Source organism: Lampris incognitus, chromosome 20 (genome assembly GCF_029633865.1).
Source record: "Lampris incognitus isolate fLamInc1 chromosome 20, fLamInc1.hap2, whole genome shotgun sequence".
NCBI classification, from domain to species: Eukaryota; Metazoa; Chordata; class Actinopteri; order Lampriformes; family Lampridae; genus Lampris; species Lampris incognitus.
This window is the reverse complement of record NC_079230.1, coordinates 1,136,774-1,164,754: the sequence shown is the minus strand read 5'-3', so window position 1 is coordinate 1,164,754 and position 27,981 is coordinate 1,136,774. Positions and strand designations below refer to the sequence as shown.

Genomic DNA, 27,981 nt, shown 5'->3' with positions numbered 1-27,981 from the left:
GGGGGTGGTGGCTGCAGCTTCTAGACCTCCTGAAGTCCAACATCAGCTCCTTTGTCTTCTGTACATTGAGGACAAGATTGTTAGTAGTACACCATGATGTGAGGTGCCGAATCTCATCCCTGGAGGCCATCTCGTCATTGTTGGTGATACGGCCAATGACTGTGGCGTCATCTGCAAACTTAACTATAGCATTTGAAGGGTGAGTTGGCAGGCAGTCGTGGGTAAAGAGGGAGAAAAGGAGGGGGCTGAGAACACGGCCTTGAGGGGCACCTGTGATGAGGGTCAGGGTGGAGAAGGTGTGGTCACCTAACCTAGCAGACTGAGGTCTGTTGGTCAGGAAGTCCAGGGTCCAGTAAAGGACCAAAGAGATGTTGATGTCTTCGTAAAAAATGTTAACAAGTTTGGTCAGATATCATCAGCTAAGGTAAACTGGGGAAAAAAGTGAGGTACTGATGGGAGGAGGGGGACTCAACGGTAAGCTCATGTTACCTGGGGGGTTGACATGGAAAAGGAGAGGGATTAAGTATCTGGGAGTGTTTGCGGAGAATGAAACTTTTTCAAATAAGAATTGGGAGAATGTTTTGGAAAAAGTAGAAGGGCATCTTAGGAAGTGGAAATGGATTCTACCAAAACTTTCATATAGGAGTCGCATGTTAATAATCAACAACCTGGTGTCATCAATGCTATGGCATCGATTAACATGGGTTGATCCTCCAACCAACCTCCTGGCCAAGATTCAGGCTGTGCTGGTGAACTTTTTCTGGGACAACTTGCACTGGATTCCTCAGAGTGTGCTGTACCTTCCTAAAGATGAAGGGGGTCAAGGACTGATCCATTTGGCCAGCAGGGTTACAGCCTTCCGCCTCCAGTTCATTCAGCGATGGCTCACTGGGCCTAGAGATTAGCGTGGAGACCAGCAGCCTGTGCAATAATTCAACGGTGTTGTGGACTCTGAATAGACTTGCCTTTGTTTTTAATGGCTATTAACAACTCAAACCTCAACGGACTGCCTGGTTTTTATCGTGGGCTCATAAAAGTGTGGAATGTGTTTTAAGAAGGAGAGAATGGGCTGTTCTAACTCTCTGAGCTGGCTTCTAAAAGAGTTGGTGGTGTATGGTTGGTGTATGGACACGTTCTGCGACATCGGACCCACTGTATCAAAGCTGTTCTGCCAGGCAAAGGTTGTCACATTGGGTCAGGTGGCGGAGCTGGCTGGGCCCAATCTTGACAACGCTGCTGCACTAGCATCTCACCTGGGAGTGAAATCTACACGCCTCATTAATCGGGTGCTATTTAAGTGAAACGGTCAGCTCACAGCAAAAGAATGGGGACTTCTGACATCAAACTGTAGTCGTTTTACTCATCCCAATTGTGAGGATCCATTTCCTGTTTTAAAGGTTGTTCCTGATCTGAAAAATTGCACGGGGCCACTTTTGGATTTGGGAAGCGTTCTTAAAGAGAGGTTGAATGTACTTAAAGGTGTGACCATGTATAGTATGCTGGTAAAAATCCCGAATAAAGAAAAACTGAGTAGTCGGACTGATACACCCTGGAGAGCCCAGCTGGGCTTGGGAGAGTATGTGAAGCCAGTCTGGAGGGGTTTATTCAAACCACCGTTAATTAAAAAAGCTGGTGGTCTGCAGTGGAGGGTCTTGCATGGCAAAGTGGCAGTCAATGCTTTTGATTCTGTGTTAAACCCTAATGTGAATGACAACTGCCCCTATTGTGCCCAGAGAGAAACACTTTTTCATGGTTTTTTAGGATGTGTGAGGCTTACACCCCTGTTTCTGCTGTTAGAACATTTATTTACATCATCTGGGGAAAGTTTTTACAAACAGAATTTTATTTTTGGTTTCAAATACAGCCAACGTGTAAAATATAGATTCCAACTCTTGAACATTGCAGGGCAGACAAAAATTACTGTTTATGTGAGCTGGAAAGAAAGAATTGAAGAGTGTATAGAATGTCATGTTGAACTGTTTTTTAGCAGGATGGTCCAGACCAGGATAACTGTTGTTTAGCAGGATGGTCCAGACCAGGATAACTGTTGTTTAGCAGGATGGTCCAGAACAGGATAACTGTTGTTTAGCAGGATGGTCTAGACCAGGATAACTGTTGTTTAGCAGGATGGTCCAGACCAGGAAAACTGTTGTGCAGCAGGATGGTCCAGACCAGGATAACTGTTGTGCAGCAGGATGGTCCAGACCAGGATAACTGTTGTTTAGCAGGATGGTCCAGAACAGGATAACTGTTGTTTAGCAGGATGGTCCAGACCAGGATAACTGTTGTTTAGCAGAATGGTCCAGGCTAGGATAACTGTTGTTTAGCAGGATGGTCCAGACCAGGATGACTGTTGTTTAGCAGGATGGTCCAGACCAGGATAACTGTTGTTTAGCGTGATGGTCCAGACCAGGATAACTGTTGTTTAGCGTGATGGTCCAGACCAGGATAACTGTTGTTTAGCAGGATGGTCCAGACCAGGATAACTGTTGTTTAGCAGGATGGTCCAGAACAGGATAACTGTTGTTTAGCAGGATGGTCCAGACCAGGATAACTGTTGTTTAGCAGGATGGTCCAGACCAGGATAACTGTTGTTTAGCAGGATGGTCCAGACCAGGATAACTGTTGTTTAGCAGGATGGTCCAGAACAGGATAACTGTTGTTTAGCAGGATGGTCTAGACCAGGATAACTGTTGTTTAGCAGGATGGTCCAGACCAGGAAAACTGTTGTGCAGCAGGATGGTCCAGACCAGGATAACTGTTGTGCAGCAGGATGGTCCAGACCAGGATAACTGTTGTTTAGCAGGATGGTCCAGAACAGGATAACTGTTGTTTAGCAGGATGGTCCAGACCAGGATAACTGTTGTTTAGCAGAATGGTCCAGGCTAGGATAACTGTTGTTTAGCAGGATGGTCCAGACCAGGATGACTGTTGTTTAGCAGGATGGTCCAGACCAGGATAACTGTTGTTTAGCGTGATGGTCCAGACCAGGATAACTGTTGTTTAGCGTGATGGTCCAGACCAGGATAACTGTTGTTTAGCAGGATGGTCCAGACCAGGATAACTGTTGTTTAGCAGGATGGTCCAGAACAGGATAACTGTTGTTTAGCAGGATGGTCCAGACCAGGATACCTGTTGTTTAGCAGGATGGTCCAGACCAGGAAAACTGTTGTGCAGCAGGATGGTCCAGACCAGGATAACTGTTGTGCAGCAGGATGGTCCAGACCAGGATAACTGTTGTTTAGCAGGATGGTCCAGACCAGGATAACTGTTGTGCAGCAGGAAGGTCCAGACCAAGATAATTGTTTAGCAGGATGGTCCAGAACAGGATAACTGTTGTGCAGCAGAATGGTCCAGACCAGGATAACTGTTGTTTAGCAGGATGGTCCAGACCAGAATAACTGTTGTTTAGCAGGATGGTCCAGACCAGGACAACTGTTGTTTAGCAGGATGGTCCAGAACAGGATAACTGTTGTTTAGCAGGATGGTCCAGACCAGGATAACTGTTGTTTAGCAGGATGGTCCAGACCAGGATAACTGTTGTTTAGCAGGATGGTCCAGAACAGGATAACTGTTGTGCAGCAGGATGGTCCAGACCAGGATAACTGTTGTTTAGCAGGATGGTCCAGACCAGGAAAACTGTTGTGCAGCAGGATGGTCCAGACCAGGATAACTGTTGTGCAGCAGGATGGTCCAGACCAGGATAACTGTTGTTTAGCAGGATGGTCCAGAACAGGATAACTGTTGTTTAGCAGGATGGTCCAGACCAGGATAACTGTTGTTTAGCAGAATGGTCCAGGCTAGGATAACTGTTGTTTAGCAGGATGGTCCAGACCAGGATGACTGTTGTTTAGCAGGATGGTCCAGACCAGGATAACTGTTGTTTAGCGTGATGGTCCAGACCAGGATAACTGTTGTTTAGCAGGATGGTCCAGACCAGGATAACTGTTGTTTAGCAGGATGGTCCAGAACAGGATAACTGTTGTTTAGCAGGATGGTCTAGACCAGGATAACTGTTGTTTAGCAGGATGGTCCAGACCAGGAAAACTGTTGTGCAGCAGGATGGTCCAGACCAGGATAACTGTTGTGCAGCAGGATGGTCCAGACCAGGATAACTGTTGTTTAGCAGGATGGTCCAGACCAGGATAACTGTTGTTTAGCAGGATGGTCCAGACCAGGATAGCTGTTGTGCAGCAGGAAGGTCCAGACCAAGATAATTGTTTAGCAGGATGGTCCAGAACAGGATAACTGTTGTGCAGCAGAATGGTCCAGACCAGGATAACTGTTGTTTAGCAGGATGGTCCAGACCAGAATAACTGTTGTTTAGCAGGATGGTCCAGACCAGGACAACTGTTGTTTAGCAGGATGGTCCAGAACAGGATAACTGTTGTTTAGCAGGATGGTCCAGACCAGGATAACTGTTGTTTAGCAGGATGGTCAAGACCAGGATTACTGTTTAGCAGGATGGTCCAGAACAGGATAACTGTTGTGCAGCAGAATGGTCCAGACCAGGATAACTGTTGTTTAGCAGGATGGTCCAGACCAGGATAACTGTTGTGCAGCAGGAAGGACCAGACCAAGATAATTGTTTAGCAGGATGGTCCAGAACAGGATAACTGTTGTGCAGCAGAATGGTCCAGACCAGGATAACTGTTGTTTAGCAGGATGGTCCAGACCAGAATAACTGTTGTTTAGCAGGATGGTCCAGAGCAGGACAACTGTTGTTTAGCAGGATGGTCCAGAACAGGATAACTGTTGTTTAGCAGGATGGTCCAGACCAGGATAACTGTTGTTTAGCAGGATGGTCCAGACCAGGATAACTGTTGTTTAGCAGGATGGTCCAGAACAGGATAACTGTTGTTTAGCAGGATGGTCCAGACCAGGATAACTGTTGTTTAGCAGGATGGTCCAGACCAGGAAAACTGTTGTGCAGCAGGATGGTCCAGACCAGGATAACTGTTGTGCAGCAGGATGGTCCAGACCAGGATAACTGTTGTTTAGCAGGATGGTCCAGAACAGGATAACTGTTGTTTAGCAGGATGGTCCAGACCAGGATAACTGTTGTTTAGCAGAATGGTCCAGGCTAGGATAACTGTTGTTTAGCGTGATCGTCCAGACCAGGATAACTGTTGTTTAGCAGGATGGTCCAGACCAGGATAACTGTTGTTTAGCAGGATGGTCCAGACCAGGATAACTGTTGTTTAGCAGGATGGTCCAGACCAGGATAACTGTTGTTTAGCAGGATGGTCCAGACCAGGATTACTGCTTAGCAGGATGGTCCAGAACAGGATAACTGTTGTGCAGCAGAATGGTCCAGACCAGGATAACTGTTGTTTAGCAGGATGGTCCAGACCAGGATAACTGTTGTTTAGCAGGATGGTCCAGACCAGGAAAACTGTTGTGCAGCAGGATGGTCCAGACCAGGATAACTGTTGTGCAGCAGGATGGTCCAGACCAGGATAACTGTTGTTTAGCAGGATGGTCCAGACCAGGATAACTGTTGTGCAGCAGGAAGGTCCAGACCAAGATAATTGTTTAGCAGGATGGTCCAGACCAGGATAACTGTTGTTTAGCAGAATGGTCCAGGCTAGGATAACTGTTGTTTAGCAGGATGGTCCAGACCAGGATGACTGTTGTTTAGCAGGATAGTCCAGACCAGGATAACTGTTGTTTAGCGTGATGGTCCAGACCAGGATAACTGTTGTTTAGCGTGATGGTCCAGACCAGGATAACTGTTGTTTAGCAGGATGGTCCAGACCAGGATAACTGTTGTTTAGCAGGATGGTCCAGAACAGGATAACTGTTGTTTAGCAGGATGGTCCAGACCAGGATAACTGTTGTTTAGCAGGATGGTCCAGACCAGGAAAACTGTTGTGCAGCAGGATGGTCCAGACCAGGATAACTGTTGTGCAGCAGGATGGTCCAGACCAGGATAACTGTTGTTTAGCAGGATGGTCCAGACCAGGATAACTGTTGTGCAGCAGGAAGGTCCAGACCAAGATAATTGTTTAGCAGGATGGTCCAGAACAGGATAACTGTTGTGCAGCAGAATGGTCCAGACCAGGATAACTGTTGTTTAGCAGGATGGTCCAGACCAGAATAACTGTTGTTTAGCAGGATGGTCCAGACCAGGACAACTGTTGTTTAGCAGGATGGTCCAGAACAGGATAACTGTTGTTTAGCAGGATGGTCCAGACCAGGATAACTGTTGTTTAGCAGGATGGTCCAGACCAGGATAACTGTTGTTTAGCAGGATGGTCCAGAACAGGATAACTGTTGTGCAGCAGGATGGTCCAGACCAGGATAACTGTTGTTTAGCAGGATGGTCCAGACCAGGAAAACTGTTGTGCAGCAGGATGGTCCAGACCAGGATAACTGTTGTGCAGCAGGATGGTCCAGACCAGGATAACTGTTGTTTAGCAGGATGGTCCAGAACAGGATAACTGTTGTTTAGCAGGATGGTCCAGACCAGGATAACTGTTGTTTAGCAGAATGGTCCAGGCTAGGATAACTGTTGTTTAGCAGGATGGTCCAGACCAGGATGACTGTTGTTTAGCAGGATGGTCCAGACCAGGATAACTGTTGTTTAGCGTGATGGTCCAGACCAGGATAACTGTTGTTTAGCGTGATGGTCCAGACCAGGATAACTGTTGTTTAGCAGGATGGTCCAGACCAGGATAACTGTTGTTTAGCAGGATGGTCCAGACCAGGATAACTGTTGTTTAGCAGGATGGTCCAGACCAGGATTACTGTTTAGCAGGATGGTCCAGAACAGGATAACTGTTGTGCAGCAGAATGGTCCAGACCAGGATAACTGTTGTTTAGCAGGATGGTCCAGACCAGGATAACTGTTGTTTAGCAGGATGGTCCAGACCAGGATAGCTGTTGTGCAGCAGGAAGGTCCAGACCAAGATAATTGTTTAGCAGGATGGTCCAGAACAGGATAACTGTTGTGCAGCAGAATGGTCCAGACCAGGATAACTGTTGTTTAGCAGGATGGTCCAGACCAGAATAACTGTTGTTTAGCAGGATGGTCCAGACCAGGACAACTGTTGTTTAGCAGGATGGTCCAGAACAGGATAACTGTTGTTTAGCAGGATGGTCCAGACCAGGATAACTGTTGTTTAGCAGGATGGTCAAGACCAGGATTACTGTTTAGCAGGATGGTCCAGAACAGGATAACTGTTGTGCAGCAGAATGGTCCAGACCAGGATAACTGTTGTTTAGCAGGATGGTCCAGACCAGGATAACTGTTGTGCAGCAGGAAGGACCAGACCAAGATAATTGTTTAGCAGGATGGTCCAGAACAGGATAACTGTTGTGCAGCAGAATGGTCCAGACCAGGATAACTGTTGTTTAGCAGGATGGTCCAGACCAGAATAACTGTTGTTTAGCAGGATGGTCCAGAGCAGGACAACTGTTGTTTAGCAGGATGGTCCAGAACAGGATAACTGTTGTTTAGCAGGATGGTCCAGACCAGGATAACTGTTGTTTAGCAGGATGGTCCAGACCAGGATAACTGTTGTTTAGCAGGATGGTCCAGAACAGGATAACTGTTGTTTAGCAGGATGGTCCAGACCAGGATAACTGTTGTTTAGCAGGATGGTCCAGACCAGGAAAACTGTTGTGCAGCAGGATGGTCCAGACCAGGATAACTGTTGTGCAGCAGGATGGTCCAGACCAGGATAACTGTTGTTTAGCAGGATGGTCCAGAACAGGATAACTGTTGTTTAGCAGGATGGTCCAGACCAGGATAACTGTTGTTTAGCAGAATGGTCCAGGCTAGGATAACTGTTGTTTAGCGTGATCGTCCAGACCAGGATAACTGTTGTTTAGCAGGATGGTCCAGACCAGGATAACTGTTGTGCAGCAGGAAGGTCCAGACCAAGATAATTGTTTAGCAGGATGGTCCAGAACAGGATAACTGTTGTGCAGCAGAATGGTCCAGACCAGGATAACTGTTGTTTAGCAGGATGGTCCAGACCAGAATAACTGTTGTTTAGCAGGATGGTCCAGACCAGGACAACTGTTGTTTAGCAGGATGGTCCAGAACAGGATAACTGTTGTTTAGCAGGATGGTCCAGACCAGGATAACTGTTGTTTAGCAGGATGGTCCAGACCAGGATAACTGTTGTTTAGCAGGATGGTCCAGAACAGGATAACTGTTGTGCAGCAGGATGGTCCAGACCAGGATAACTGTTGTTTAGCAGGATGGTCCAGACCAGGAAAACTGTTGTGCAGCAGGATGGTCAAGACCAGGATAACTGTTGTGCAGCAGGATGGTCCAGACCAGGATAACTGTTGTTTAGCAGGATGGTCCAGAACAGGATAACTGTTGTTTAGCAGGATGGTCCAGACCAGGATAACTGTTGTTTAGCAGAATGGTCCAGGCTAGGATAACTGTTGTTTAGCAGGATGGTCCAGACCAGGATGACTGTTGTTTAGCAGGATGGTCCAGACCAGGATAACTGTTGTTTAGCGTGATGGTCCAGACCAGGATAACTGTTGTTTAGCGTGATGGTCCAGACCAGGATAACTGTTGTTTAGCAGGATGGTCCAGACCAGGATAACTGTTGTTTAGCAGGATAGTCCAGACCAGGATAACTGTTGTTTAGCAGGATGGTCCAGACCAGGATTACTGTTTAGCAGGATGGTCCAGAACAGGATAACTGTTGTGCAGCAGAATGGTCCAGACCAGGATAACTGTTGTTTAGCAGGATGGTCCAGACCAGGATAACTGTTGTTTAGCAGGATGGTCCAGACCAGGATAACTGTTGTGCAGCAGGAAGGTCCAGACCAAGATAATTGTTTAGCAGGATGGTCCAGAACAGGATAACTGTTGTGCAGCAGAATGGTCCAGACCAGGATAACTGTTGTTTAGCAGGATGGTCCAGACCAGAATAACTGTTGTTTAGCAGGATGGTCCAGACCAGGACAACTGTTGTTTAGCAGGATGGTCCAGAACAGGATAACTGTTGTTTAGCAGGATGGTCCAGACCAGGATAACTGTTGTTTAGCAGGATGGTCAAGACCAGGATTACTGTTTAGCAGGATGGTCCAGAACAGGATAACTGTTGTGCAGCAGAATGGTCCAGACCAGGATAACTGTTGTTTAGCAGGATGGTCCAGACCAGGATAACTGTTGTGCAGCAGGAAGGACCAGACCAAGATAATTGTTTAGCAGGATGGTCCAGAACAGGATAACTGTTGTGCAGCAGAATGGTCCAGACCAGGATAACTGTTGTTTAGCAGGATGGTCCAGACCAGAATAACTGTTGTTTAGCAGGATGGTCCAGAGCAGGACAACTGTTGTTTAGCAGGATGGTCCAGAACAGGATAACTGTTGTTTAGCAGGATGGTCCAGACCAGGATAACTGTTGTTTAGCAGGATGGTCCAGACCAGGATAACTGTTGTTTAGCAGGATGGTCCAGAACAGGATAACTGTTGTTTAGCAGGATGGTCCAGACCAGGATAACTGTTGTTTAGCAGGATGGTCCAGACCAGGAAAACTGTTGTGCAGCAGGATGGTCCAGACCAGGATAACTGTTGTGCAGCAGGATGGTCCAGACCAGGATAACTGTTGTTTAGCAGGATGGTCCAGAACAGGATAACTGTTGTTTAGCAGGATGGTCCAGACCAGGATAACTGTTGTTTAGCAGAATGGTCCAGGCTAGGATAACTGTTGTTTAGCGTGATCGTCCAGACCAGGATAACTGTTGTTTAGCAGGATGGTCCAGACCAGGATAACTGTTGTTTAGCAGGATGGTCCAGACCAGGATAACTGTTGTTTAGCAGGATGGTCCAGACCAGGATAACTGTTGTTTAGCAGGATGGTCCAGACCAGGATTACTGCTTAGCAGGATGGTCCAGAACAGGATAACTGTTGTGCAGCAGAATGGTCCAGACCAGGATAACTGTTGTTTAGCAGGATGGTCCAGACCAGGATAACTGTTGTTTAGCAGGATGGTGCAGACCAGGATAACTGTTGTGCAGCAGGAAGGTCCAGACCAAGATAATTGTTTAGCAGGATGGTCCAGAACAGGATAACTGTTGTGCAGCAGAATGGTCCAGACCAGGATAACTGTTGTTTAGCAGGATGGTCCAGACCAGAATAACTGTTGTTTAGCAGGATGGTCCAGACCAGGACAACTGTTGTTTAGCAGGATGGTCCAGAACAGGATAACTGTTGTTTAGCAGGATGGTCCAGACCAGGATAACTGTTGTTTAGCGTGATGGTCCAGACCAGGATAGCTGTTGTTTAGCAGGATGGTCCAGACCAGGATAACTGTTGTGCAGCAGGATGGTCCAGACCAGGATAACTGTTGTTTAGCAGGATGGTCCAGACCAGGATAACTGTTGTTTAGCAGGATGGTCCAGACCAGGATAACTCTTGTTTAGCATGATGGTCCAGGCTAGGATAACTGTTGTTTAGCAGGATGGTCCAGACCAGGATAACTGTTGTGCAGCAGGAAGGTCCAGACCAAGATAATTGTTTAGCAGGATGGTCCAGACCAGGATAACTGTTGTTTAGCGTGATGGTCCAGACCAGGATAACTGTTGTTTAGCGTGATGGTCCAGACCAGGATAACTGTTGTTAGCAGGATGGTCCAGACCAGGATAACTGTTGTTTAGCAGGATGGTCCAGACCAGGATAACTGTTGTTTAGCAGGATGGTCCAGACCAGGATTACTGTTTAGCAGGATGGTCCAGAACAGGATAACTGTTGTGCAGCAGAATGGTCCAGACCAGGATAACTGTTGTTTAGCAGGATGGTCCAGACCAGGACAACTGTTGTTTAGCAGGATGGTCCAGACCAGGATAACTGTTGTGCAGCAGGAAGGTCCAGACCAAGATAATTGTTTAGCAGGATGGTCCAAAACAGGATAACTGTTGTGCAGCAGAATGGTCCAGACCAAGATAACCGTTTAGCAGAATGGTCCAGACCAGGATAACTGTTGTTTAGCAGCATGGTGCAGACCAGGATAACTGTTGTGCAGCAGGATGGTCCAGACCAGTATAACTGTTGTTTAGCAGGATGGTCCAGACCAGGATAACTGTTGTTTAGCAGGATGGTCTAGACCAGGATAACTGTTGTGCAGCAGCATGGTCCAGACCATGATAACTGTTGTGCAGCAGAATGGTCCAGACCAGGATAACTGTTGTTTAGCAGGATGGTCCAGACAAGGGTAACTGTTGTTTAGCAGGATGGTCCAGACCAGGATAACTGTTGTTTAGCAGGATGGTCCAGAACAGGATAACTGTTGTTTAGCAGGATGGTCCAGACCAGGATAACTGTTGTTTAGCAGGATGGTCCAGACCAGGATAACTGTTGTTTAGCAGGATGGTCCAGACCAGGATAACTGTTGTTTAGCAGGATGGTCCAGACCAGGGTAACTGTTGTTTAGCAGGATGGTCCAGAACAGGATAACTGTTGTTTAGCGTGATGGTCCAGACCAGGATAACTGTTGTTTAGCGTGATGGTCCAGACCAGGATAACTGTTGTTTAGCAGGATGGTCCAGACCAGGGTAACTGTTGTTTAGCAGGATGGTCCAGAACAGGATAACTGTTGTTTAGCAGGATGGTCAAGACCAGGATAACTGTTGTGCAGCAGGATGGTCCAGACCAAGATAATTGTTTAGCAGGATGGTCCAGAACAGGATAAATGTTGTGCAGCAGAATGGTCCAGACCAGGATAACTGTTGTTTAGCAGGATGGTCCAGACCAGGATAGCTGTTGTTTAGCAGGATGGTCCAGACCAGGATAACTGTTGTGCAGCAGAATGGTCCAGACCAGGATAACTGTTGTTTAGCAGGATGGTCCAGACCAGGATAACTGTTGTTTAGCAGGATGGTCCAGACCAGGATAGCTGTTGTTTAGCAGGATGGTCCAGACCAGGATAACTGTTGTTTAGCAGGATGGTTCAGACCAAGATAACTGTTGTTTAGCAGGATGGTCCAGACCAGGATAACCAGGATAACTGTTGTTTAACCGGTTGGTCCAGACCAGGATAACTGTTGTTTAGCAGGATGGTCCAGACCAGGATAACTGTTGTTTAGCAGCATGGTCCAGGCCAGGATAACTGTTGTGCAGCAGAATGGTCCAGAACAGGATAACTGTTGTTTAGCAGGATGGTCCAGACCAGGATAACTGTTGTGCAGCAGGATGGTCCAGACCAAGATAACTGTTGTTTAGCAGGATGGTCCAGAACAGGATTACTGTTGTGCAGCAGAATGGTCCAGACCAGGATAACTGTTGTTTAGCAGGATGGTCCAGACCAGGATAACTGTTGTTTAGCAGGATGGTCCAGACCAGGATAACTGTTGTGCAGCAGGATGGTCCAGACCAGGATAACTGTTGTTTAGCAGGATGGTCCAGACCAGGATAACTGTTGTTTGGCAGGATGGTCCGGACCAGGATAACTGTTGTTTAGCAGGATGGTCCGGACCAGGATAACTGTTGTTTAGCAGCATGGTCCAGGCCAGGATAATTGTTGTTTAGCAGGATGGTCCAGACCAGGATAACTGTTGTTTAGCAGGATGGTCCAGACCAGGATAACTGTTGTTTAGCAGGATGGTCCAGGCCAGGATAACTGTTGTTTAGCAGGATGGTCCAGACCAGGATATGGGTAGATTTTAGTTATTACAAGGCGAGGGTCCGCGTTGGTGTAGCAGTCTAACCATCGGCTTTGTGTCAATGCAGTTGCCCACTGGGGACCGGGGTTCATGCCCTGGTCTCGTCAGATCCGACTATGGCTGGACTCGATGGAGCAGTCGGCAACGCTGTCTTCGGGAGGGGGGGCGGAGGCGGCTTGTGTTCGTCACATGAATGCGTCTCTGTGCGTGGGGAAAAAGCAGTGGTTCAGCCTGGATTCACCTCGTCACGAAAGTGGCGAGGCGTCTCCTTCCAGACTGCCGGCTGGAGAGATGCAGTTGGCGAATGCATGCAGTACGAGGGTGGATGTTTGAACTGAAATAGGGATCGATTGGCCACTAAACTGGGAGAAAAAGGGAAAAATCAGAAATAAAATTATAAAATAAAATTATGACAAGGCGATGAAAGATTTGGACACGTTCACACCATGTGGTGTTATAAAGGTGCCGTGTTCCACCACAGAGGATGAGCTGGTTTCTGCTGCAGAGCTCAGATAAAAGGGGTCTTACCGTTTTATTTGTTTTTGTTTTGTTTTTGTTTTGTTTTGTTTTTTGATGTTTTGAGTTGTTGTTGAATGACTGTTTTTTTGGGATTGTTAAAAGATGCATAGTGAGTGTTTGTAATTTAACAAATGTTGTTTATATGTTGAGAAAGATTTCAAGTCTGTTTTTTGATCATTTTTTTTGTTAAATAGACTTGTTTTAAAATTCAATTCTCTCCCTGTCTCTCTGTCTGTCTGTGTCTCTTTCTTTCTGTCTCTATCTTTCTTTCTTTCTGTCTGTCTGTCTCTCTCTGTCTGTCTGTCTCTCTGTCTCTTTCTGTCCCTATCTTTCTCTGTCTCACTGTACCTCTCTCTCTCGCACGCTCTTTCTTTTCTGTCTCTCTCTCTCTCTCTCTCTCTCTCTCTCTCTCTCTCTCTCTCTCTCTCTCTCTCTCTCTCTCTCTCTCTCTCTGTCAGTTCAGTCCAGGTGGCTTTATTGGCATGACAAATTGTTCTTGTGTGTGTCCAAAGCTTTTGACACATTAACATGTGTGTACATTGAACATTGTAGATAACCCCGTGGCGTTATGTTTGTACTGACCTGCATTCCGTACTTACAGAGTAGTCATATGATCGCGCGGCCTACTGGCGGCGCTATACACACAGCTACATGCCTGTACACTGTACCCGAGTTCCCCTGCGATGATTATTAACTGTTAAGCGTCGACGCTAGCGCTGCCTCCGTGCGAGTCATCCTGCATGGTGTCCGAGTGAAACCTGGTACTGTCCCGACTCGGAAGGTTCTTGGTCAGATCCGACGCCTTGTTCGGCAAAGTGAGTCCAGTTAGCGGCGCTGGCTAACTAGCGTAGCCGGTCCCTCTGCACGTAAGCAACTCCACAAAGACGACAGAAGAAGAAGCTCGCTAGAAGCACGACAATGGAAGACGGATTTCGGCGGCCAGACCCTCTTCCCTTCCATGGTGACGTGGCAGAGAATTGGCGCGTATTCCAGCAGGAATATTGTGGGAGGGCAGGGAGGAGGAGACGGAGAGGTCGAGTCGAGCCCATCCCGTGTACTCGCCACACAGAACGACACCGATACGGCACAATCTCTCCTGGCAACCAGCTGACCAACCGCTAGCTGCTGCCAACATGGCTCCGCCCCGGAAACGCTAAGCAGTGCCTACGTCATCACTCTGAACGTCCGCCTTAAAGGAGCGGCAGCCCCTGGTGAATCTACCCTCAACCACAATAGGACATATTGTGACACAGCGGCCAGAAGGCCCGCGTCCATACTGCTAACCTTAGCAGGAGCAGAGGCGAGCGAAGGTGAACGCTCATCCACGTATTCACCAGCGGTGCTCCCAGAAGACGGGGTCGTCATGAGGCGGGCAGAGACGCGAGAAGACCCGGGATGTTTGAAAAGAACATTCAGGGGCATTTGCAACCCTCAGACAAACATCCCCATGGAGAGGCAGTCCTTCAACTCCAGAAACCAGAAACCTGGGGAAACAGTGGAAGCATATGTGAGCACACTCAGGATCAAATCTAAAGGCTGTAATTCCGGAGTTCTCCAGCAGGAGCTGATCAGAGACGGTTTAGTGTGCGGCATTACCAGTGATAGTGTCAGAGAAGCACTACTCAAGGAAAGTGAGCCAACTCTAGCTAAGGCTATTCGTATGTGTCAAATAAGCGAACTGGCTGAGCAACACAGCAAAACTCTGACCAATCCAGCGCATGCCCCAGTCAGCGTGGATGCTGTCCAATATCCCAAAGCCTTTAGAAAAAAGCAGAAGGGAGTCAGATTAACGTCGCAGAGTGAACAAACCTCAACAACAGGGATCACCAACTGCAGAAATTGCGGTGGAAATCACCCACCAAGGGAGTGTCCGGCATACGGGCGGCAGTGCCACAACTGCAACACATACAACCATTTCAAAAGGCACTGCAGGTCCGCTAGACAAGCCCGTGCATGCAAACCTGTCAATCATCTGGTCACAGCAGAGGACTCCGACAGCAGCGATGGCTCATTTCATGTAGATGGACTATCACTAGACTCTAGAGAAATCAGCACAATCAACCTGGAGAACATAAAGAACAAAAAGGAGATCTATTGCTCCGTCACAGTGAATGGCAAACCACTGAAACTAAAAGTAGACATCGGGGCCAAGTGTAACGTCATCTCCTCAGACACCTACACCTTCGTGAAACAAGCAGAGCAAATCGACAAGACACAGACAGCCAAACTAGTGGCATATGGTGGAAACGTGATCCACACAGAAGCCGCTGCGCTGCAAAACTGTCAAATGAGGGAGGACGCAGACACACATGCTGCGGTTCCATGTGGTGAAAAACAATGTCCAACCACTACTTGGCCTACCAGACTGCCTAAAGATGGACTTAGTCACTCTAAACAACGACGTATATCAAGTTGACGTCAGCGAGGATTCAACATTCTCACACATAATATTCTCTGAATATGCTGACCTGTCCAACGACGAGATTGGCTCACTACCAGTAACATACACCATGAAAATCGATCCAAATGTCACACCTGTCGTGAGGCCACCAAGGCGCATCCCCGTAGCGATAAAGGACAAAGTCAAAAAAGAGTTGGATCGGATGGTGACATTGGGAGTAAACACACCAATGACAGAGCCCACAGAATGGGATTCTGCAATGGTTGCCACACACAAGAAGGACACTGACAACATTCGCATATGCATCGATCCACGTGACTTGAATGAAGCTTTAATGCGCCCTCACCATCCTATGCGCACGGTCGAAGAGGTGGCTACACAAATGTCTGACGCCACTGTGTTTTCGGTGCTGGATGCAAAAAGTTCATTTTGGCAAATCAAACTAGACACAGAATCCTCCATCCGAACAACATTTGCCACACCCCTGGGGAGGTTCAGATTCCTGAGAATGCCCTTTGGAATCAGTTCGGCATCAGAGGTCTTCCAACGAGCGATGGAGCAGGTCTTCACAGACTATCCATGTGCGATCATCGTCGATGACATCATCGTGGGCGGCAACGGAGTAGAGGAACATGATGCCAACCTCAAAAAGGTCCTGGACAGGGCACGGAAAGTGAAGCCCAGACTGAATCCGGTGAAATGCAGGTTCAGACTCAAACAGGTGAGCTACATGGGACACGTCGTCACAGACCAGGGACTCAAAGCTGACCCTGCGAAGATAAAAGCAATCGCTGAGATACCCCCACCTGAAGACAAGGCTGCTCTTCAGAGATTCTTAGGAATGACAACATACCTTGGAAAGTTCATCCCTAACTCCAGCGAACTGTCTGCACCACTCCGCCAGCTGCTGCAACGTGAAGTAGCCTGGTGTTGGGAAAAGGAGCACGAAGATGCATTCAACAGACTGAAGGCCCACATATCAAGCCCTCCGGTGCTGAAATACTACGACGTGAGAAAGCCTGTCACACTCACCTGTGATGCATCACAGTATGGCCTTGGTGCAGCTTGCCTACAGGGAGGCGAATTCATAGCATATGCCTCGCGCACCTTGACGGAGACTGAGACAAGATATGCTCAGATAGAATAGGAGCTGCTGGCGGTGGTGTTTGCATGTTTTAAGTTCTACGACTATGTCTACGGCAAGCCAATCACAGTCAAAACTGACCATCAGCCCCTCATCACAATCCTGAACAAACCAATCCACACCGCACCAGCGCGTCTGCAACGCATGATGCTGAAGCTGCACAAGTTCAACTTGACGCTTGTTTACAAGAAAGGGAAGTTCACGTACTTGGCCGACACGCTGTCTCATGCACCATGGAAGAGCACATCACAGCATCAAACTGAACAGAACGACTTCGAAGTGATGGCAGTCCAGCCCATCTCATCAAATCGCCTGAAGGAGCTGTGAGAACACACAGCTGCAGACTCTTCAATGCAAGCTCCCTGCCGCACTATAAAGCAAGGATGGCCCGACCGAGCAAGCGGTACTGCAGCCGCTGCAGGACCATTCTTTGCATTCCGGGATGAGCTCCCCATCGACAATGACATTGTAATGAAAGGAACAAGAGTGGTCATTCCCCAAACACTACAGCCTGAGTACCTGACCATTCTACACAAAGGACATCCTGGGGCCGAAGCAACGAAACACAGAGCACGTGATGTTGCTTTCTGGCCATCCATGGCAAAGGATGTTGAGAACATGGTCCAGGCCTGCAGTGTGTGCAGCAGTCTAAAAGGACATCAACAGAAAGAGCCACTGCAACCCACCCCAATCCCAGAACTGCCCTGGTCCACCGTCGCCACAGACATCTTCGAGTGGAACAGTCACCACTACCTGGTCTTGGTCGACTCGTACTCAGGGTGGTTTGAAATCGATCCACTTAAAAACCTCTCTTCACAAAGTGTGGTCAACAAGCTAAAGCGGCACTTCTCAGTCCATGGCGTTCCTGACACTGTCTTTTCAGACAATGGCACCCAGTTCTCCAGTCAGACTTTTCGTGAGTTTACCACAACCTGGGGTTTCCACCACGCCACCAGCAGTCCTGAATACCCACAAGCAAACGGCCTAGCAGAACGGGCAGTTCGAAGCGCAAAGAGGCTGCTTAAAACTTCAAAGAGAGATGGGACAGATCTACTTCTGAATCTGCTGAACATTCGGAACGTGCCACGAGATACAACCCTGGGCTCTCCCGCACAGCGTCTCCTATCTAGGAGAACACGCACCACCCTACCTGCCAGCCAGCAGCTGTTGGCGCCGTAGTCAAAGGACACAGTAACGGTCCGGGCTAAGCTGTCAAAGAAACGGGAATGCAGAAAGCGCACTATGACAAGTCAAGCAGACCACTGCCTGCACTGGAACCGTCCCAAATGGTCCGTCTTCAGACAACAAAGGGACATGACAAGATCGGATTGATCAAAAGGAAGTGCAATGAACCTAGATCTTACATCGTTGAATCGGAAGGAAAGGAATGCAGGAGAAACCAACGGCACATTCTGCCAGTATCCGAACCTCGACATATCCTCGACCAAAATGAACACATTCCATCAGTACTTACCAGAGAGTCTGTGAATGTTCTCATTCATCCAGGTCATAGTTATCCAAAGGAACTGAATCTATAACCAAGTCCAACTGCACTTGATTCAATTCCTTTGGATACTTACCAGAGAGCAAGACAAGGATGACACTCAAGTGAAACGCATTCCATCAGTACTCATTAGAGAGCCAGACCATGGCACTCAAGCGACCACTGAAGAGCCACCTGGACAATCTCAATCCCCCTATATCACGAGATCTCGGAGGATTTCAAAGCCCAACCCAAAATACACTGAATGAAGAGTGCATGGACACAAGAACTGACTTGCCTTGTTGGTTGAAATGTTAAATGGTAAATTCTACCTACCGTCATAAGTATACTTCTCTTGCTGTTGAAATGTTGTTGAAATGTTTAATGTGACATTAACACAGATTTGCTTCCTTTGCAGAGTTACATGTGTCGCATAGTTCGTGTAAGACCAACACAAGATAGCCAGTACTGCTTTACTAAATATAAGCTACTTTGAAACACAGTGAACATTTGAAAACATAATGACAGCTCTGAACTAAAGGAGGATGTAGATAACCTTGTAGCGTTATGTTTGTACTGACCTGCATTCCGTACTTACAGAGTAGTCACGTGATCATGCAGCCTAGTGGCGGCATTATGCACACAGCTACATGCCTGTACACTGTACCTGAGTTCCCCTGCAATGATTATTAAATGTTAAACCTAGACGCTAACACTGCCTCCATGCGAGTCATTCTACAAACAACAAAGTAGAAATAACAATAAGTGATAGTAATTAACATTAAAGATCTGCACAGTAAATTAACATTAACACACTAACAGATGTGTGTGTCTGTGCATGCGTAAATAATTTAAAATTAGTTACATTTATAATAATAAGTCGTGAGGCTGTGGCTTGTCAGTATTGTTGAGTGAACTACGTCTTGAGGCAGTGGGTTGTCAGTATTGTTGAGTGAACTAAGTCTTGAGGCTGTGGCTTCTCAGTATTGTCGAGTGAACTAAGTCTTGAGGCAGTGGGTTGTCAGTATTGTTGAGTGAACTAAGTCTTGAGGCAGTGGGTTGTCAGTATTGTCAAGTGAACTAAGTCTTGAGGCAGTGGGTTGTCAGTATTGTTGAGTGAACTAAGTCTTGAGGCAGTGGGTTGTCAGTATTGTTGAGTGAACTACGTCTTGAGGAAGTGGGTTGTCAGTATTGTTGAGTGAACTAAGTCTTGAGGCTGTGGGTCGTCAGTATTGTTGAGTGAACTAAGTCTTGAGGCTGTGGCTTGTCAGTATTGTTGAGTGAACTAAGTCTTGAGGCTGTGAGTTGTCAGTATTGTTGAGTGAACTAAGTCTTGAGGCTGTGGCTTGTCAGTATTGTTGAGTGAACTAAGTCTTGAGGCTGTGAGTTGTCAGTATTGTTGAGTGAACTTAGTCTTGAGGCTGTGGCTTGTCAGTATTGTTGAGTGAACTTAGTCTTGAGGCTGTGGCTTGTCAGTATTGTTGAGTGAACTAAGTCTTGAGGCTGTGAGTTGTCGGTATTGTTGAGTGAACTAAGTCTTGAGACAGTGGGTTTTCAGTATTGTTGAGTGAACTTAGTCTTGAGGCAGTGGCTTGTCAGTATTGTTGAGTGAACTAAGTCTTGAGGCTGTGGCTTGTCAGTATTGTTGAGTGAACTAAGTCTTGAGGCTGTGGCTTGTCAGTATTGTTGAGTGAACTAAGTCTTGAGGCTGTGGCTTGTCAGTATTGTTGAGTAAACTAAGTCTTGAGGCTGTGAGTTGTCGGTATTGTTGAGTGAACTAAGTCTTGAGGCTGTGAGTTGTCAGTATTGTTGAGTGAACTAAGTCTTGAGGCTGTGAGTTGTCGGTATTGTTGAGTGAACTAAGTCTTGAGGCTGCGAGTTGTCAGTATTGTTGAGTGAACTAAGTCTTGAGGCTGTGGCTTGTCAGTATTGTTGAGTGAACTAAGTCTTGAGGCTGTGGCTTGTCAGTATTGTTGAGTGAACTAAGTCTTGAGGCTGTGGCTTGTCAGTATTGTTGAGTGAAGTAAGTCTTGAGGCTGTGGCTTGTCAGTATTGTTGAGTGAACTAAGTCTTGAGGCTGTGGCTTGTCAGTATTGTTGAGTGAACTAAGTCTTGAGGCTGTGAGTTGTCGGTATTGTTGAGTGAACTAAGTCTTGAGGCTGTGAGTTGTCAGTATTGTTGAGTGAACTAAGTCTTGAGACAGTGGGTTGTCAGTATTGTTGAGTGAACTAAGTCTTGAGGCTGTGGCTTGTCAGTATTGTTGAGTGAACTAAGTCTTGAGGCTGTGAGTTGTCGGTATTGTTGAGTGAACTAAGTCTTGAGGCAGTGGCTTGTCGGTATTGTTGAGTGAACTAAGCGTCAGGACCAGCTGGCAGAGGGGACTCTTTTCTTTGCTCAACTCTTGGCATGTCAGGGCTTTGTAATGGTATGAGTGGGGGTCACTGTTTTAACATGTGGTACCCTCTTCTGAGTTGTGATTAATAATTAATCACAACTCAGAAGAGGGTATCACATGGATGTTGACCTCATTCTGCCCTGCATGCATTGGGTGTTTGTCCCATTTTGCAAAGTTTTGATTTGCAAGTGGAGCCCACACTTCACGGCCATAGAGGGCAACTGGTTCAATTACTGATTCAAACAGTTTAAGCCAAATTCTAATTGGGATTTCAGTGTAAATTTGTCGTTTTATGGCATAAAAAGTCCTGTGTGCTTTCTCTTTCAGTTCATCCTCTGCGGGATCAAAGTGTCCGGTGGAGCTTATTTCCAGGCCTAAATAAATAATTGTATTGTGAGGATGATTCTATTGGATTGTTCCCTTGAGTGAGATTTGATGTAGTTCCCTGAGATTTGGATCTTTCTATGAATATCATGGTTCTGGTCTTATCCATGTTTACTGACAGGGCCCAGGTCTGGTAGAGTTGTTCTAGCAGATTCAAGTTCTGCTGTAGCCCTTGGAGAGTGGGCGACACCAGGAGCAGGTCATCTGCGTACAGCAGTAATTTGATTTCTGTTTCATAAAGGATAAGACCAGGTGCTGCAGATCGCTCCAATTTAGGGGCCAGTTCATTCACATATATGTTAAATAGAGTTGGGCTTAAGTTGCAACCTTGCTTTACCTGCGTCTCTGGGTGAATGAATGTGTTCTTTTGTTGCCAGTGTTGATGCTGCATTTCTTGTCCGTATACATTGATTTAATTATGTTGTATGTTTTACCCTCTACACCACTTTCAAAAACTTTATAAAAAAAGACCTTCGTGCCAAATTGATTCAAAAGCCTTTTTGGATATCTATAAAGAAGGTATATATTTTTTCATTTTTTTGGTTAACATGTAGTATGTCAGTTAGGATGTGTAGGGTGTAAATGTGGTCAGACATTCTCTCTCTCTATATATATATATATCGCTGTATCTCTCTCTCTCTGTATCTCTCTCTCTTTCTCTCACTGTATCTCTCTCTCTCTCTCTCTCTGTCTCTCTCTCTCTCTCTCTCTCACTGTATCTCTCTCTCTCACTGTAGCTCTCTCTCTCTCTCACTGTATCTCTCTCTCTCTCTCTCACTGTATCTCTCTCTCTCTCTGTATCTCTCTCTCACACTGTATCTCTCTCTCTCTCTCTCTCTCTCTCTCTCTCTCTCTCTCTCTCTCTCTCTCTCTCTCACTGTATCTCTCTCTCTCACTGTAGCTCTCTCTCTCTCACTGTATCTCTCTCTCACTGTATCTCTCTCTCTATATATATCGCTGTATCTCTCTCTCTCTATCTCTCTCTCTTTCTCTCACTGTATCTCTCTCTCTCTCTCTCTCTCTCTCTCTCTCTCTCTCTCTCACTGTATCTCTCTCTCTCTCACTGTATCTCTCTCTCTCACTGTAGCTCTCTCTCTCTCTCTCACTGTATCTCTCTCTCTCTCTCTCACTGTATCTCTCTCTCTCTCTGTATCTCTCTCTCTCACTGTATCTCTCTCTCTCTCTCTCTCTCTCTCTCTCTCTCTCACTGTATCTCTCTCTCTCTCTGTATCTCTCTCTCTCTCTGTATCTCTCTCTCTCACTGTAGCTCTCTCTCTCTCTCTCACTGTATCTCTCTCTCTCTCTCTCTCACTGTATCTCTCTCTCTCTCTGTATCTCTCTCTCTCACTGTATCTCTCTCTCTCTCTCTCTCTCTCTCTCTCTCTCTCTGTCTCTCTCTCTCTCTCTCTCTCTCTCTCTCACTGTATCTCCCTCTCTCTCTGTATCTCTCTCTCTCACTGTATCTCTCTCTCTCTCTCACTGTATCTCTCTCTCTCTCTCTCACTGTATCTCTCTCTCTCACTGTATCTCTCTCTCTCTCTCACTGTATCTCTCTCTATCTCTCTCTCATTGTATCTCTAGCTCTCTCTCATTGTATCTCTATCTCTCTCTCATTGTATCTCTATCTCTCTCTCATTGTATCTCTCTCTCTCTCTCATTTTATCTCTAGCTCTCTCTCACTGTATCTCTAGCTCTCTCTCATTGTATCTCTATCTCTCTCTCATTGTATCTCTAGCTCTCTCTCGTTGTATCTCTCTCTCTCTCTCTCATTGTATCTCTATCTCTCTCTCACTGTATCTCTATCTCTCTCACTGTATCTCTAGCTCTCTCTCACTGTATCTCTATCTCTCTCTCATTGTATCTCTCTCTCTCTCTCACTGTATCTCTAGCTCTCTCTCACTGTATCTCTAGCTCTCTCTTACTGTATCTCTAGCTCTCTCTCATTGTATCTCTAGCTCTCTCTTATTGTATCTCTCTCTCTCTCTCTCTCTCTCTCTCTCTCTCTCTCTCTCTCTCTCACTGTATCTCTAGCTCTCTCTCATTGTATCTCTCTCTCTCTCTCATTGTATCTCTATCTCTCTCTCACTGTATCTCTATCTCTCTCTCGTTGTATCTCTATCTCTCTCATTGTATCTCTAGCTCTCTCTCATTGTATCTCTATCTCTCTCTCATTGTATCTCTATCTCTCTCTCATTGTATCTCTCTCTCTCTCTCTCTCTCTCTCTCTCTCTCTCTCTCTCTCATTGTATCTCTAGCTCTCTCTCACTGTATCTCTAGCTCTCTCTCATTGTATCTCTATCTCTCTCTCGTTGTATCTCTAGCTCTCTCTCGTTGTATCTTTCTCTCTCTCATTGTATCTCTCTCTCTCTCTCACTGTATCTCTAGCTCTCTCTCACTGTATCTCTAGCTCTCTCTCATTGTATCTCTCTCTCTCTCACTGTATCTCTATCTCTCTCTCATTGTATCTCTCTCTCTCTCTCTCACTGTATCTCTAGCTCTCTCTCATTGTATCTCTATCTCTCTCTCATTGTATCTCTCTCTCTCTCTCTCTCACTGTATCTCTATCTCTCTCTCATTGTATCTCTCTCTCTCTCTCATTGTATCTCTAGCTCTCTCTCACTGTATCTCTAGCTCTCTCTCATTGTATCTCTATCTCTCTCTCGTTGTATCTCTCTCTCTCATTGTATCTCTATCTCTCTCTCATTGTATCTCTCTATCTCTCTCATTGTATCTCTAGCTCTCTCTCGTTGTATCTCTCTATCTCTCTCTCATTGTATCTCTAGCTCTCTCTCACTGTATATCTAGCTCTCTCTCATTGTATCTCTATCTCTCATTGTATCTCTCTCTCTCTCTTTCATTGTATCTCTAGCTCTCTCTCATTGTATCTCTCTCTCTCTCTCATTGTATCCCTAGCTCTCTCTCACTGTATCTCTAGCTCTCTCTCATTGTATCTCTATCTCTCTCTCACTGTATCTCTAGCTCTCTCTCATTGTATATCTCTCTCATTGTATCTCTAGGTCTCTCTCATTGTATCTCTAGCTCGCTCTCTCTCTCACTGTATCTCTCTCTTTCTCTAATATGAGCGAGAGAGAGACTAATATGAATGTCTCTCTCTCGCTCTCTCTCTATGTAATATGAATGTCTCTCTCTCGCTCTCAAATTCAAATAGTTTTATTGGCATGAAAAAAACATGTTGCTGCTAAAGCAGTTTGCAGATTAAAACATTACATCACATGTTAAATATACATTAAATTCACATTACATCACATATTAATACATAGGTGTCATCACATAAGCTGGTTCCATATTTTTGCCTACTGAAGCAGTCATTGTTTTTATTGCCATACAGTACAGTGCAACAAATGTTGTACAGTTTAATGTTATGACTTAATGGCATATGTTTTGGGGATCTCACAGTAGTTGTGAGTCCCGCAGGCTGTGGCAGCAGATACGTATTGAGCTGCCAGAGGAGCTGCTGTTCCTTCACCAGGAGAACTGCCGGGTTCTCCTCTGGGCTTAACAGTAGCAAGTTTGGTGTTTTCTTGGCTATTTCCCTGTAGTGGAAGTGTCTTACTGAAGAGAACTTCTCACAGCAGAGGAGGAGGTGCATCTCTGTTTCTACCTCCCCTGTCCAGCAGTGGCCACATATACGCTGCTCTCTGGGTAGCCATGTTGGTCTGTGTCTTCCTGTTTCTATAGCCAGCTGGTGGTCACTGAGCCTGTATGTGGTCAGGATCCGTCTCTGCTTCATATCTCTGACAGAGTGGAGATACTCGGCCAGTCTATATTCTCTGTTTCGGGTCAAATAACAGTTTAGTCTACTCTGGGTTATAGTTTCATTTCTCCAGTGTTCCAAATACAGATCTTTTGACTGATTCATAACTTGTGTTATTCTGCTGTGTTTTGAGGCGGTGCTGATGGGAGCTTGGTTGGTTAGCGTCACCATCAGCTGACTGAGGGGACTGTTTTCAGGGTTCAGCTCTTAGGTTTTTAATGCCTTGAATGGAAGGGTGTCTTTTGGGCTTGAATTTAGATGCATCCAAAATGTTATGGCCCGTTTTTGGATGTTTAACAGTAATGGGAAACGCCCCAGATCTGCTCGGCAGGCCTTATTTGATATCTTCCTTTGAACATTTAATGTTCTCTTTCTCTTTCTCTCTCTCTCTCTCTCTCTCTCTCTCTCTCTCTCTCTCTCTCTCTCTCTCTCTCTCCCTCTCTGTAATGCGCATGTCTCTCTCTCTCTCTCATGTCTCAGGGCAGTCGTCTGGTGTGTGACGTCAGCGTGTCGTCGGCAGATGTTGAACAGCTGAGGTCTTTGTGCTCTAAAGATCCTCTGTATGAGCTGTCTGAGCAGGAGAAGGACTTTCTGTGGAGACACAGGTGATGCTCTGCCCACATTACACAACATAAGCAGGGGGTTACCTCCTCTACATATGTACAGAACATGTTCATGTACACTGCATGTGTACTGCAGAGCATGGATGTTGTCCTCTGTTGTTTATTTACTTCCAGGTTTACTTCCAGGTTACTCAGGCTTCTAAGACTGCTCAGTGTTTGAGCCTGCCTACTCACATGATCAGAATGACAATTAGATATGGTAATATGACCAATCTGACAATATGACTAGTAAATAACATGACCAGTAATTTCTGCAATACAGCTAGCAAATATGATAAGACCAGTCAATATCATGCTATGAAGATTGAATATAATATTACTAGTTAATGTCGTAATATGACTAGTAAATATAAGGCTATGACTAGTACAGCCGTGGCTAACCATGTGCAATGCAGAGCCATGTGTATGCAGGTTTTCATTCCAACCCGACTCCACACCAGGTGATTTCACTGATACATTCTTCCTCTTTGGTTGAAGGGTTGCTAATCGGTGAAATCACCTGGTGTGGAGTCCGGCTAGAATGAAAACCTGCATACACATGGCTCTGCATGGCACATGGTTAGTCACCCCTGGACTAGTTGATAAAAATCACTGTCCAAGGGAACAAATGCCAGTCAGGATGACTATCGGAATAGCCAGTCTGCACGGACTAGCAGTTAGCTTAGCTTTCCCGCTTCCGCATCCTGTCAGACCACCCTCGGTGTTTCCTCTTCGGGCACAGCTCCAAGCAGGGGCCATGGTCTTTGGGCCCACTGGACGCGGCCGACCAGGCTCCCCAAGCCGATCCAATGCCAGCTGTCCCAGCCAAACACCCTCGTCACACCTCCCCACACTCCACACGATGACACCGAAAACACCACAGTCTATGCTAGGTGAGGCCGCCGCTAGGCCGCCCTGTGTTTTATTGGAACTGCTGGTCTGCATGGGCTAGCAGTTAGCTTAGCCTGCCCGGCTTCCAACAGAAGTTGCACTCAGTGAAATTCCTGACAATTCATGGAGGGACTCCATTTCAGTAGACACAATACAGTTTTTACTGGTCCCCCACCAGTCAGTGGAAACCACCTCTGAAACACTGCTGGCCACTCGTCCTGTCGCAACATTTCAGTTAACTCCTCTTCAGTTTAGTCCGGCTCATACAAATACAGCTGTACAGAGTAAAATATCATGAAATATGTCCTAATCCATCAAGTCTGTTACTCTTATATCTTGTTGTATCTTGTTGTTACTCTTACTATATCTTGTACATGAGTACAAACGCATAACATGGCAGATTACAGGAACCACCTGAGATTCAGCCTCAGGTGCAGACAGAGCAGGATTACACCTAAGAGCCTGCAAATCACATCTTCTGTCAAGGGCCACCGAGCCAACCAGATCCTCCGGAAGGCACAGAGCCAGCTGTTGAATGAACAGGGGAGACAAACTAATTTTACCATCGACGCTTTGAAAGCCAAGGAGGAGCAGATCCACCAGAGACTCACGTCATGTCTAGATGAGACCACTTTCCAACGTGTGATTGAGTTCACGGAGAAGACTAGAAGACATGTCTAGCACGACATGGAAAGTCAAAAACCAGGCAGCAAAAGAAGTTCGACCTACCTGCTGCACGCCAGAGACATCGGCAGACAGAGAGACGGTGCCCTCAACAGCAGACAGAGAGACGGACGGCAGACACACACCAGCGATGTGAACAGGTGGGTGGAGAATCTGTCTGACAGACAACTCACCCAGGCGGAGAAAGACATCCTTGCCAAGGCCTGAATTTTGCTCTGTGGTGCCGAGGCAAATCCTGCTAGTGGAACAAATCCCAGCCACGGAATCAGTGATCTGAAAAAACAACATCGCCAAAGGGCGTCCAGGCAGCATGGCGGTCTATTCCGTTGCCTACCAACATAGGGATCGCTGGTTCGAATCCCCGCGTTATCTCTGGCTTGGTCGGGCATCCCTACAGACATAGTCGGCTCTGTGCATAACTGTAGTCCACTGACTTCCGGTTTCTACTGCAACGGTCCTACCAGTTTCCTGTTTGTTGGCGAGTGCTATTGACAATGGCATATTTTGGCGATGCCTGCGAGATTTACCATGGATGAATGTCCACCACATGCACACAACTGTCCACACGCTCTCACCTGCCAGCACACGGGTGAACAGTTCCAAGTTGTACATATCAAGTTACGTCCACAGTTATGAGGATGAGGACACTCGTCCTCATAACTGTGGATGTTATGTAAGCACTGTGGCTTGTTTCCTGTTCCTGGAGACGTGACTCATTCGGAGACATCAGAATCTTTTCTGGCGGCACAGTCTGCAGGTGGATTTTCAGCATGTCCACAGGGCCCCGGTGACAGAGAGGGACTGGCGTTCTACACTGAATATTACTGAGCAATGATACTTAGAAATAAGGTTAAAAACAGCTACGTTTCCCTTCAAAACAAAGTAAATCAAGATGACTTTGTCTGTCCTGAGGGAAATGTGCGTTGGACAAAAACATACACACAATCTAGAGCAGTACCAGACAGACGGCGCATTGTAATACGTGCAGCACCACCCGTCCTCGTCTTCTCGTCATACCATCTACCTGAGGGGAGCAGTTTGTTCTCTGAATGCAGGACATGAGAGGGGT

The 27,981-nt window shown here is 46.5% G+C and overlaps 1 protein-coding gene across 2 annotated transcripts in view; it reads left to right on the top strand.

The window, feature by feature from the left end:
- zgc:158659 (uncharacterized protein LOC791141 homolog) overlaps window positions 1-27,981 on the top strand; it is a 249,431-nt gene that overhangs the window by 119,496 nt on the left and 101,954 nt on the right. For both annotated transcript variants that reach the window (XM_056300257.1, XM_056300256.1), the window contains exon 15: window positions 25,216-25,340. In XM_056300257.1, coding sequence (XP_056156232.1) covers window positions 25,216-25,340 — 125 coding nt within the window. The remainder of the gene's footprint in view (window positions 1-25,215; window positions 25,341-27,981) is intronic.